Source organism: Oncorhynchus nerka, linkage group LG17 (genome assembly GCF_034236695.1).
Source record: "Oncorhynchus nerka isolate Pitt River linkage group LG17, Oner_Uvic_2.0, whole genome shotgun sequence".
Classification (NCBI taxonomy): Eukaryota; Metazoa; Chordata; class Actinopteri; order Salmoniformes; family Salmonidae; genus Oncorhynchus; species Oncorhynchus nerka.
In genome coordinates this window covers 3,101,858-3,115,961 of record NC_088412.1, presented here as the reverse complement: position 1 = coordinate 3,115,961, position 14,104 = coordinate 3,101,858, and the positions used below count along the sequence as shown (strand labels likewise).

The following is a 14,104-nucleotide window of genomic DNA, read 5'->3' as shown; positions in this document are numbered from 1 at the left end:
TGTCATTGAGTCAGAAAACTGTTTTCAACTTCATTTTAACTCGACGGGGTAAGGTTTGGTACTTGTATGACTATACACTGTTGTGAATGAAACAATAAAATGATGTTTATATAGGGATTGGGCGTTGGCTGTGAATTGTAGTGACCGCCTGTTAGCGGTCTATCCACCTAAAGCTGGTTTAGAATTATAGGAACGTCCGGAAACATTGTCTATGATTGTTATATTTCTTACTGATAATTACAGCGTTATGGCGAGAACAAATGTATTTGTTGGATAAGCTTAGCAAACGGTTCAAAATTGTACGATACTGGACTGCTTTATTTTCTCTTCAATTGTAAAGAAAAAGAAAGTGATTGGACACAAATAGACTTTTGAATATAGCCTTTATTTATGGACAGAATGATATACCTACCTTGTTGTGAATCAACATAATATAGCGCTGCGTTTTGACCAAAGTCACTTCTCATTGCCGAATGGACTGGCCGCAGAATAACGGCGGAGCGCCACACTTCCCGTTCTTCTTATGGTAGGCTATGAAGCTTACACAACCACACCAAGTATTCGTATTGCTATTCTCTGTGAATTTATATCAGTAATGTTTTCTTTCCCGATTACATACAATCACATTCATTCCGCATGATTGATTCGTTAAATAGCCTATGTTGAAATGTTATAAAGATAGGCTACGAACAGGTGCGTAATTGTTCACATAAACATCACCATACGGGGGAAAATAATCTTTGAAAACATCAGTATATATTGCTAATAATTTACTAAAATATATTTACTATCGAAAGTTTCCCGAAAAGCAACATGACAAAGATATGTGTTTCCTAACGAAACGAAATAATGATGTTTTACTCGACACATTAAATCCACACGGAAATCTTTCGTCATCTTTCGTTTTAATGTCATGTTAATCATACATAAATTAATTTGATTTCATTCAAAAGCTACTTGAGTCACTGTCACTTTTGAAATGCAATATGGCTGCAACACACAGCGAGAATAAGTAGACGATCCTGAACAGCAACATTTTCACAACTATAAATTGAGAAAAATAACGATCCCAAAAATAACGATCCCAAAACATTATCAGCGGAATTATAGTAGAGTTATTTTATAAGAGGTACAAGGTGACCTACAGCAAAGAGTTCAAGCAAACAGTTTCATCTGTCCACGTTTTAATCGCCATTTCATACATTTTCAACATAGATATTATTTATTAGCCTGGAATCAGAACAGAATTGTACCGTTTTGGAACAATTCAGTTTGGCTTCCAGGGTACAATAGATATTTACACCAGTCAGTGTTAATTAATGAACAGTTTCTTTATAACCTTCCATTACAGAGCAGTCTGTATATTAATAAATAGTTACATTCTAACCACTGTATACATGGTCAAACTAGCCTGGATTCCAAGATGACATGTTCTGTTTCCAGTGGTGAAATGGAGTGTATCAGTTAGGCTTCCAGGCTATGGTCAGACAGGAGTTCAGTGCCACACGACCTTTCCTGCTAGACTAGAGATTCCGTAGAGCCATCAGAGCCATGCAAACAAAGAGACAGACAACAAAACACACATCCATTCCAGGTCGATCCGACGGTGTAGCACTACCTCGGACCAGGGCTGATAAGTAGTGCACTATATAGGAACTATAAGGTGCCATTTAGACAGGTAGCCACTCAGAAGACAGACTTCCTGAGGCATTTGAGCTAGAAAGGTCTACGACATTTAGATCTAATCCTTCCATTTTCAAAAAAAAATAATAATCAGAAATCATTGATTGATTGATTCAATGGGAGTCAATGGGAAACTTGCATGAAAAAAAGGGACAAGCAGTCAGATCAATGCATAGACATATAATACTACAGTTATAATCTGCCCAAGAGCCATCCATACACCAACAAAGGCCATTCCAATTCAGTCAAATGAAAGTCCAATTCCAATTTTCCCTCATTGAAAAGCAATAAGGAAATTTGTATTCTAAAAGATGCAGTATGAGCTCTGCCATTTCCTTGTTACTAAAAGGGACAAAACATGGTATCAGACCCCAGTAAGACTAGCTGTCTCCATGGTATCAGACCCCAGTTAGACTAGCTGTCTCCATGGTATCAGACCCCAGTTAGACTAGCTGTCTCCATGGTATCAGACCCCAGTTAGACTAGCTGTCTCCATGGTATCAGACCCCAGTTAGACTAGCTGTCTCGATGGTGTCAGACCCCAGTAAGACTAGCTGTCTCGATGGTGTCAGACCCCAGTTAGACTAGCTGTCTCCATGGTATCAGACCCCAGTTAGACTAGCTGTCTCGATTGTGTCAGACCCCAGTAAGACTAGCTGTCTCGATGGTGTCAGATCCCAGTTAGACTAGCTGTCTCCATGGTATCAGACCCCAGTTAGACTAGCTGTCTCCATGGTATCAGACCCCAGTTAGACTAGCTGTCTCCATGGTATCAGACCCCAGTAAGACTAGCTGTCTCCATGGTATCAGACCCCAGTTAGACTAGCTGTCTCCATGGTATCAGACCCCAGTTAGACTAGCTGTCTCCATGGTATCAGACCCCAGTTAGACTAGCTGTCTCGATGGTGTCAGACCCCAGTAAGACTAGCTGTCTCGATGGTGTCAGACCCCAGTTAGACTAGCTGTCTCCATGGTATCAGACCCCAGTTAGACTAGCTGTCTCGATTGTGTCAGACCCCAGTAAGACTAGCTGTCTCGATGGTGTCAGATCCCAGTTAGACTAGCTGTCTCCATGGTATCAGACCCCAGTTAGACTAGCTGTCTCCATGGTATCAGACCCCAGTTAGACTAGCTGTCTCCATGGTATCAGACCCCAGTAAGACTAGCTGTCTCCATGGTATCAGACCCCAGTTAGACTAGCTGTCTCCATGGTGTCAGACCCCAGTTAGACTAGCTGTCTCCATGGTATCAGACCCCAGTTAGACTAGCTGTCTCCATGGTATCAGACCCCAGTTAGACTAGCTGTCTCCATGGTATCAGACCCCAGTTAGACTAGCTGTCTCCATGGTATCAGACCCCAGTTATACTAGCTGTCTCCATGGTATCAGACCCCAGTTAGACTAGCTGTCTCCATGGTATCAGACCCCAGTTAGACTAGCTGTCTCCATGGTGTCAGACTCCAGTTAGACTAGCTGTCTCCATGGTATCAGACCCCAGTTAGACTAGCTGTCTCCATGGTATCAGACCCCAGTTAGACTAGCTGTCTCCATGGTATCAGACCCCAGTTAGACTAGCTGTCTCCATGGTGTCAGACCCCAGTTAGACTAGCTGTCTCCATGGTATCAGACCCCAGTTAGACTAGCTGTCTCGATGGTGTCAGACCCCAGTAAGACTAGCTGTCTCGATGGTGTCAGACCCCAGTTAGACTAGCTGTCTCCATGGTATCAGACCCCAGTTAGACTAGCTGTCTCGATTGTGTCAGACCCCAGTAAGACTAGCTGTCTCGATGGTGTCAGATCCCAGTTAGACTAGCTGTCTCCATGGTATCAGACCCCAGTTAGACTAGCTGTCTCCATGGTATCAGACCCCAGTTAGACTAGCTGTCTCCATGGTATCAGACCCCAGTAAGACTAGCTGTCTCCATGGTATCAGACCCCAGTTAGACTAGCTGTCTCCATGGTGTCAGACCCCAGTTAGACTAGCTGTCTCCATGGTATCAGACCCCAGTTAGACTAGCTGTCTCCATGGTATCAGACCCCAGTTAGACTAGCTGTCTCCATGGTATCAGACCCCAGTTAGACTAGCTGTCTCCATGGTATCAGACCCCAGTTATACTAGCTGTCTCCATGGTATCAGACCCCAGTTAGACTAGCTGTCTCCATGGTATCAGACCCCAGTTAGACTAGCTGTCTCCATGGTATCAGACCCCAGTTAGACTAGCTGTCTCCATGGTATCAGACCCCAGTTAGACTAGCTGTCTCCATGGTATCAGACCCCAGTTAGACTAGCTGTCTCGATGGTGTCAGACCCCAGTTAGACTAGCTGTCTCCATGGTATCAGACCCCAGTTAGACTAGCTGTCTCCATGGTATCAGACCCCAGTTAGACTAGCTGTCTCCATGGTATCAGACCCCAGTTAGACTAGCTGTCTCCATGGTATCAGACCCCAGTTAGACTAGCTGTCTCCATCTGCGTCGGCTAATGGGGATCATAATAAATCTAAACCATCTAAACCACTGTGAAATATCTTTAAGAAGCAAAAATCTTGTTTGAGGCTGGTGTACAAAACCAAAACTTAAGAACGGGAAGCATAGAAATAGCACACAGAACTGAGCTATCGCTTCTTAGACGGGCTTTCAATGCGAATGACAGATCTATGACTCACAATTCTATGTGAAATTTGGTCAGGTCACCCAAATAGTTACATAATGCAGCTTTAAATTTCAGTTTGCTTCCTGAATTGGAATGGAGTTGACCACAAGCCTGGGGGACACGTTCAGTCTCAGTTAGTCACTGCCTCCGTTTCCTTCCCTGCCTCCATGTTTCCTGCCTCCTTCTTGATCCCCTCTTTTGCAGCCCAGTTGAGTGTTCCGTTGAAGAAGCTCTCGTTGCTCTGACGCTGGAAGTGCTTCCTGGAGCCCACCAGCGAGGGGTTGTTGACCAGGGTGTAGAGGAGCTGCCAGTGGCCCCGTGCCCGTTTAGAGATGGAAACCTTATGCTGTGGCTTCTTCTCCTGATTGACTAGCTGGATGCCTGGGGGGGGGGGGGGGAGACACACAGAGAGTATCTATATGGATCACCGAATGAGTAGACAGACACAGATGTTCAGATATACACAGAGAGTATCTATATGGATCACAGAATGAGTAGACAGAAACAGATGTTCAGAGAGACACAGATATGTTCAGATATACACAGAGATGTTCAGACAGACACAGCGATGTTCAGACAGACACAGAGATGTTCAGATAGACACAGAGATGTTCAGATATACACAGAGATGTTCAGATATATACAGAGATGTTCAGATATACACAGAGATGTTCAGATAGACACAGAGATGTTCAGATATACACAGAGATGTTCAGACAGACACAGAGATGTTCAGATATACACAGAGATGTTCAGACAGACACAGAGATGTTCAGACAGACACAGAAGACACAGAGATGTTCAGACAGACACAGAGATGTTCAGATATATACAGAGATGTTCAGATATACACAGAGATGTTCAGACAGACACAGAGATGTTCAGATATATACAGAGATGTTCAGATATACACAGAGATGTTCAGATAGACACAGAGATGTTCAGATATACACAGAGATGTTCAGATATACACAGAGATGTTCAGATATACACAGAGATGTTCAGACAGACACAGAGATGTTCAGATATACACAGAGATGTTCAGACAGACACAGAGATGTTCAGACAGACACAGAGATGTTCAGACAGACACAGAAGACACAGAGATGTTCAGATATACACAGAGATGTTCAGATATACACAGAGATGTTCAGATATACACAGAAGACACAGAGATGTTCAGATATACACAGAGATGTTCAGATATACACAGAGATGTTCAGATATACACAGAAGACACAGAGATGTTCAGATATACACAGAGATGTTCAGATATACACAGAGATGTTCAGATAGACACAGAAGACACAGATATGTTCAGATATACACAGAGATGTTCAGATAGACACAGAGATGTTCAAATATACACAGAGATGTTCAGATAGACACATAGATGTTCAGATAGACACAGAGATGTTCAGACAGACACAGATCTTTTTATAACTTCATTTAGGAGAGCCTGTCTTTTGGGTAAGGGTTACAGCATTTGGAAGCTGGCCAGTAGGGAGCTACACAATTACAATACCGAACAAAGCAATAACGCAAAGCAATCCTATGGTAATCCTGTGAGCTATAGCAGCAGCAAGGTAGGACCATATTGAGCAGAACATTAACACTCTGGATGTGACTCAAATGGCCCCCTATTCCCTACACAGTGCGGTAAGGGGCTCTGGTCTAAAGTAGTGCACTATAAAGGCAATAGGGTGCTATTTGGAATGCAACCCACTGAATCCTCCCTCTGGGCCCCGTACATATGAACCAGTCTATTATAGCTGACCATCTGTGTAATCAACAGCTCTAGTTATAATCTCTGCAATACAACAGATGATCACGGATGATGGTGGTGACAACGACGCGTTGTAGTCCACATACAGACTATTTATTGGCTTGTATCACTCTACATTACCCAGACATCATACTGGATAAAAACCCTACATTACCCAGACATCCTACTGGATAAAAACTCTACATTACCCAGACATTACCCAGACATCATACTGGATAAAAACCCTACATTACCCAGACATCATACTGGATAAAAACCCTACATTACCCAGACATTACCCAGACATTACCCAGACATCATACTGGATAAAAACCCTACATTACCCAGACATCATACTGGATAAAAACCCTACATTACCTAGACATCATACTGGATAAAAACCCTACATTACCCAGACATCATACTGGATAAAAACCCTACATTACCCAGACATCATACTGGATAAAAACCCTACATTACCTAGACATCATACTGGATAAAAACCCTACATTACCCAGACATCATACTGGATAAAAACCCTACATTAAACAGACATCATACTGGATAAAAACCCTACATTATCCAGACATCATACTGGATAAAAACCCTACATTACCCAGACATCATACTGGATAAAAACCCTACATTACACAGACATCATACTGGATAAAAACCCTACATTACCCAGACATCATACTGGATAAAAACCCTACATTACCCAGACATCCTACTGGATAAAAACTACATTACCCAGACATCATACTGAATAAAAACCCTACATTACCCAGACATTACCCAGACATCATACTGGATAAAAACCCTACATTACCCAGACATCATACTGGATAAAAACCCTACATTACCCAGACTTCATACTGGATAAAAACCCTACATTACCCAGACATTACCCAGACATCATACTGGATAAAAACCCTACATTACCCAGACATCATACTGGATAAAAACTACTGTGTAATGTAGGGTTTTTATCCAGTATGATGTCTGGGTAATGTAGGGTTTTTATCCAGTATGATGTCTGGGTAATGTAGAGTTTTTATCCAGTATGATGTCTGTGTAATGTAGGGTTTTTATCCAGTATGATGTCTGGGTAATGTAGTTTTTATCCAGTATGATGTCTGTGTAATGTAGGGTTTTTATTCAGTATGATGTCTGGGTAATGTAATTTTTATCCAGTATGATGTCTGGGTAATGTAGGGTTTTTATCCAGTATGATGTCTGGGTAATGTCTGGGTAATGTAGGGTTTTTACCCAGACATTACCCAGACATCATACTGGATAAAAACCCTACATTACCCAGACTTCATACTGGATAAAAACCCTACATTACCCAGACATCATACTGGATAAAAACTACATTACCCAGACATCATACTGAATAAAAACCCTACATTACCCAGACATCATACTGGATAAAAACTCTACATTACCCAGACATCATACTGGATAAAAACTACATTACCCAGACATCCTACTGGATAAAAACTCTACATTACCCAGACATCATACTGGATAAAAACCCTACAATACCCAGACATCATACTGGATAAAAACCTACATTACCCAGACATCATACTGGATATAAACTACATTACCCAGACGTCCTACTGGATAAAACTACATTACCCAGACACCCTAATGAGTAAAAGCTATTTTACCCAGACGTCCTACTGAATAAAATCTACATTCCACAGAAGGCCTACTGAATAAAAACTACATTACCCAGACGTCTATCTGAATAAAAACTATACATTACCCAGACGTCCATCTGAATAAAAACTATACTTTACCCAGACGTCCATCTGAATAAAAACTACATTACCCAGACGTCCATCTGAATAAAAAATACATTACCCAGACGTCCAACTGAATAAAAACCCTACATCACCCAGACGTACTAATGAACAACAACTCTACATTACCCAGACGTTCTACTGAATAAAAACTCTACATTACCCAGACGTCCTACTGAATAAAAACTACATTACCCAGACGTCCTGCTGGATACAACTACATTACCCAGACATCCAACTGAATAAAAACTACATTACCAAGACATCCTACTGAATATAATCTACATTACACAGAAGGCCTACTGAATAAAAGCTACATTACCCAGATGTCCTACTGAATAAAAACTATACATTACCCAGACGTCCTGCTGAACAACAACTCTACATTACCCAGACGTCCATCTGAATAAAAACTACATTACCCAGATGTCCTACTGAATAAAAGCTACATTACCCAGACGTCCTACTGAATAAAAACTACATTACCCAGATGTCCTACTGAATAAAAGCTACATTACCCAGACGTCCAACTGAATAAAAACCCTACATTACCCAGACGTCCTACTGAATAAAAACTCTAGATTACCCAGACGTCCTACTGAATAAAAACAATACGTTACCCAGACGTCCTGCTGGATACAACTACATTACCCAGACGACCTGCTGAATAAAAGCTACATTACCCAGACGTCCTACTGAATAAAAACAATACGTTACCCAGACGACCTGCTGAATAAAAGCTACATTACCCAGATGTCATACTGAATAAAATCTACATTACCCAGACGTCCTACTGAATAAAAGCTACATTACCAAGACGTCCTACTGAATAAAAGCTACATTACCCAGACGTGCTACTGAATAAAAGCTACATTACCCAGATGTCATAGTGAATAAAATCTACATTACCAAGACGTCCTACTGAATAAAAGCTACATTACCCAGACGTCCTACTGAATAAAAGCTACATTACCCAGACGTGCTACTGAATAAAAGCTACATTACCCATACGTGCTACTGAATAAAAGCTAAATTACCCAGACGTCCTACTGAATAAAAGCTACATTACCCATACGTGCTACTGAATAAAAGCGACATTACCCAGACATCATACTGGATAAAAACCCTACATTACCCAGACATCATACTGGATAAAAACCCTACATTACCTAGACATCATACTGGATAAAAACCCTACATTACCCAGACATCATACTGGATAAAAACCCTACATTACCCAGACATCATACTGGATAAAAACCCTACATTACCTAGACATCATACTGGATAAAAACCCTACATTACCCAGACATCATACTGGATAAAAACCCTACATTAAACAGACATCATACTGGATAAAACCCTACATTATCCAGACATCATACTGGATAAAACCTACATTACCCAGACATCATACTGGATAAAAAACATTACACAGACATCATACTGGATAAAAACCCTACATTACCCAGACATCATACTGGATAAAAACCCTACATTACCCAGACATCCTACTGGATAAAAACTACATTACCCAGACATCATACTGAATAAAACCCTACATTACCCAGACATTACCCAGACATCATACTGGATAAAAACCCTACATTACCCAGACATCATACTGGATAAAAACCCTACATTACCCAGACTTCATACTGGATAAAAACCCTACATTACCCAGACATTACCCAGACATCATACTGGATAAAAACCCTACATTACCCAGACATCATACTGGATAAAAACTACTGTGTAATGTAGGGTTTTATCCAGTATGATGTCCATGATGGTTTTTATCCAGTATGATGTCATATTAATACTTTATCCAGTATGATGTCTGGTAGAATCCTATATGTCTACATATTTTTATCCAGTCCATGGTAGAGGTTTTTATTCAGTATGATGTCTAAAATTATTTTTATCCAGTATGATGTCTGGTAATGTAGGGTTTTATCCATATGATGTCTGGGAATGTCTATAATGTAGGGTTTTTACCCAACATTACCCAGACATCATACTGATAAAAACCCTACATTACCCAGACTTCATACTAAAAACCCTACATTACCCAGACATCATACTGGATAAAAACTACATTACCCAGACATCATACTGAATAAAAACCCTACATTACCCAGACATCATACTGGATAAAAACTCTACATTACCCAGACATCATACTGGATAAAAACTACATTACCCAGACATCCTACTGGATAAAAACTCTACATTACCCAGACATCATACTGGATAAAAACCCTACAATACCCAGACATCATACTGGATAAAAACCTACATTACCCAGACATCATACTGGATATAAACTACATTACCCAGACGTCCTACTGGATAAAATACATTACCCAGACACCTAATGAGTAAAAGCTATTTTACCCAGACGTCCTACTGAATAAAATCTACATTCCACAGAAGGCCTACTGAATAAAAACTACATTACCCAGACGTCTATCTGAATAAAAACTATACATTACCCAGACGTCCATCTGAATAAAAACTATACTTTACCCAGACGTCCATCTGAATAAAAACTACATTACCCAGGCGTCCATCTGAATAAAAATACATTACCCAGACGTCCAACTGAATAAAAACCCTACATCACCCAGACGTACTAATGAACAACAACTCTACATTACCCAGACGTTCTACTGAATAAAAACTCTACATTACCCAGACGTCCTACTGAATAAAAACTACATTACCCAGACGTCCTGCTGGATACAACTACATTACCCAGACATCCAACTGAATAAAAACTACATTACCAAGACATCCTACTGAATATAATCTACATTACACAGAAGGCCTACTGAATAAAAGCTACATTACCCAGATGTCCTACTGAATAAAAACTATACATTACCCAGACGTCCTGCTGAACAACAACTCTACATTACCCAGACGTCCATCTGAATAAAAACTACATTACCCAGATGTCCTACTGAATAAAAGCTACATTACCCAGACGTCCTACTGAATAAAAACTACATTACCCAGATGTCCTACTGAATAAAAGCTACATTACCCAGACGTCCAACTGAATAAAAACCCTACATTACCCAGACGTCCTACTGAATAAAAACTCTAGATTACCCAGACGTCCTACTGAATAAAAACAATACGTTACCCAGACGTCCTGCTGGATACAACTACATTACCCAGACGACCTGCTGAATAAAAGCTACATTACCCAGACGTCCTACTGAATAAAAACAATACGTTACCCAGACGACCTGCTGAATAAAAGCTACATTACCCAGATGTCATACTGAATAAAATCTACATTACCCAGACGTCCTACTGAATAAAAGCTACATTACCAAGACGTCCTACTGAATAAAAGCTACATTACCCAGACGTGCTACTGAATAAAAGCTACATTACCCAGATGTCATAGTGAATAAAATCTACATTACCAAGACGTCCTACTGAATAAAAGCTACATTACCCAGACGTCCTACTGAATAAAAGCTACATTACCCAGACGTGCTACTGAATAAAAGCTACATTACCCATACGTGCTACTGAATAAAAGCTAAATTACCCAGACGTCCTACTGAATAAAAGCTACATTACCCATACGTGCTACTGAATAAAAGCGACATTACCCAGACGACCTACTGAATAAAAACGATGCATTACCCAGATGCCTTACTGGATAAAACTACATGACCCAGACGTCCTACTGAATAAAAACTACATTACCCAGACGTCCTACTGAATGAAAACTACATTACTCAAACGTCATACTGAATAAAAGCTACATTACCCAGACGTCCTACTGAAAAAAAACGCTACATTACCCAGACGTCCTACTGAATAAAATCTACATTACCCAGACGACCTACTGAATAAAATCTACATTACCCAGACGTCCTACAGAATAAAAGAAAATACCTGCATGATGGAATCCTATACTACATATTAATACCTCCATGATGGAATCCTATACTACATATTAATACCTCCATGATGGAATCCTATACTACATATTAATACTGTACCTCCATGGTGGAATCCTATACTACATATTAATACCTCCATGGTGGAATCCTATACTACATATTAATACCTCCATGGTAGAATCCTATACTACGTATTAATACCTCCATGATGGAATCCTATACTACATATTAATACTGTACCTCCATGGTAGAATCCTATACTACATATTAATACCTCCATGGTGGAATCCTATACTACATATTAATACTGTACCTCCATGGTAGAATCCTATACTACATATTAATACCTCCATGGTAGAATCCTATACTACATATTAATACCTCCATGGTGGAATCCTATACTACATATTAATACCTCCATGGTAGAATCCTATACTACATATTAATACCTCCATGGTGGAATCCTATACTACATATTAATACCTCCATGGTAGAATCCTATACTACATATTAATACCTCCATGGTAGAATCCTATACTACATATTAATACTGTACCTCCATGGTGGAATCCTATACTACATATTAATACCTCCATGGTGGAATCCTATACTACGTATTATTACTGTACCTCCATGGTGGAATCCTATACTACATATTAATACTGTACCTCCATGGTGGAATCCTATACTACATATTAATACTGTACCTCCATGGTGGAATCCTATGCTACATATTAATACTGTACCTCCATGGTGGAATCCTATACTACATATTAATACCTCCATGGTGGAATCCTATACTACGTATTAATACTGTACCTCCATGGTGGAATCCTATACTACATATTAATACCTCCATGGTGGAATCCTATACTACATATTAATACCTCCATGGTGGAATCCTATACTACATATTAATACCTCCATGGTGGAATCCTATACTACATATTAATACCTCCATGGTAGAATCCTATACTACATATTAATACTGTACCTCCATGGTGGAATCCTATACTACATATTAATACCTCCATGGTGGAATCCTATACTACATATTAATACCTCCATGGTGGAATCCTATACTACATATTAATACCTCCATGGTAGAATCCTATACTACATATTAATACTGTACCTCCATGGTAGAATCCTATACTACATATTAATACTGTACCTCCATGGTAGAATCCTATACTACATATTAATACCTCCATGGTAGAATCCTATACTACATAATATTAATTTCTTCACTACATCTGCCTTCAGTGACCACACCCTCAGTCACTCAACGTTGTCAGAATGAACAACCAGTCTAACTGAACATCAACAATTAATGGGCTGTCCCAACACCAGTTTAACCAATTAATCGGCTGTCCCAACACCAGTTTAACCAATTAATGGGCTGTCCCAACACCAGTTTAACCAATTAATGGGATGTCCCAATACCAGTTTAACCAATGAATGGGCTGTCCCAATACCAGTTTAACCAATTAATGGGATGTCCCAATACCAGTTTAACCAATTAATGGGCTGTCCCAACACAAGTTTAACCAATTAACGGGCTGTCCCAACACCAGTTAACAGCTATAAGACGTGTTTGTCTTCCTTAGTGACAGCCTCCGAGATGAATAGAACATAACGCGGGCAGACAGCTGAACAGAACAGAGCGTGGGGCGTTATGCGTGGGCACACCTCACCGTAAGGACAAATGATTAGTTTATCACAGATCTGATCGTGGAAAGGCATCAGGACCAGGGTATAAATTAAACCACATTATACTCAGGCCAGCTTTCTGCTTCCCACAATCTTCTACTGTACGTGACAGACAGTGGTATGAGCCAATTATATATTATGTTGGACAGCAGGTCATTCAAGACATAATTCTCCTCTAGTCGCCTTTTTGTAAGAGACAGCAGTCCTTTAGAAATGCTCCATATTGAAATATGAACACATATTAATTATGACATAATAATATTAATATTAATATGACATATTAATTAAGAGGGAGGAGTCAGAGAGTTGAGAGGGAGGCGTCAGAGAGTTGAGAGGGACATGTCAGAGAGTTGAGAGGGAGGAGTCAGAGAGTTGAGAGTGATGCGTCAGAGAGTTGAGAGGGACATGTCAGAGAGTTGAGAGGGAGGAGTCAGAGAGTTGAGAGGGAGGAGTCAGAGAGTTGAGAGGGAGGAGTCAGAGAGTTGAGAGGGAGGCGTCAAAGAGTTGAGAGGGACGCGTCATAGAGTTGAGAGGGAGGCGTCAGAGAGTTGA

At 40.3% G+C, this 14,104-nt stretch overlaps 1 protein-coding gene across 2 annotated transcripts in view; it reads right to left on the bottom strand.

Moving 5' to 3' along the window:
- Nucleotides 1–888: 888 nt before the first annotated feature.
- The window catches only part of LOC115126492 (receptor for retinol uptake stra6-like), a 203,889-nt gene continuing 190,673 nt past the window's right edge, over nucleotides 889–14,104 (bottom strand). For both annotated transcript variants that reach the window (XM_065002842.1, XM_065002843.1), the window contains one exon: nucleotides 889–4,715. In XM_065002842.1, the coding sequence (XP_064858914.1) occupies nucleotides 4,465–4,715 (251 nt within the window). In that variant the 3' untranslated portion in view covers nucleotides 889–4,464. The remainder of the gene's footprint in view (nucleotides 4,716–14,104) is intronic.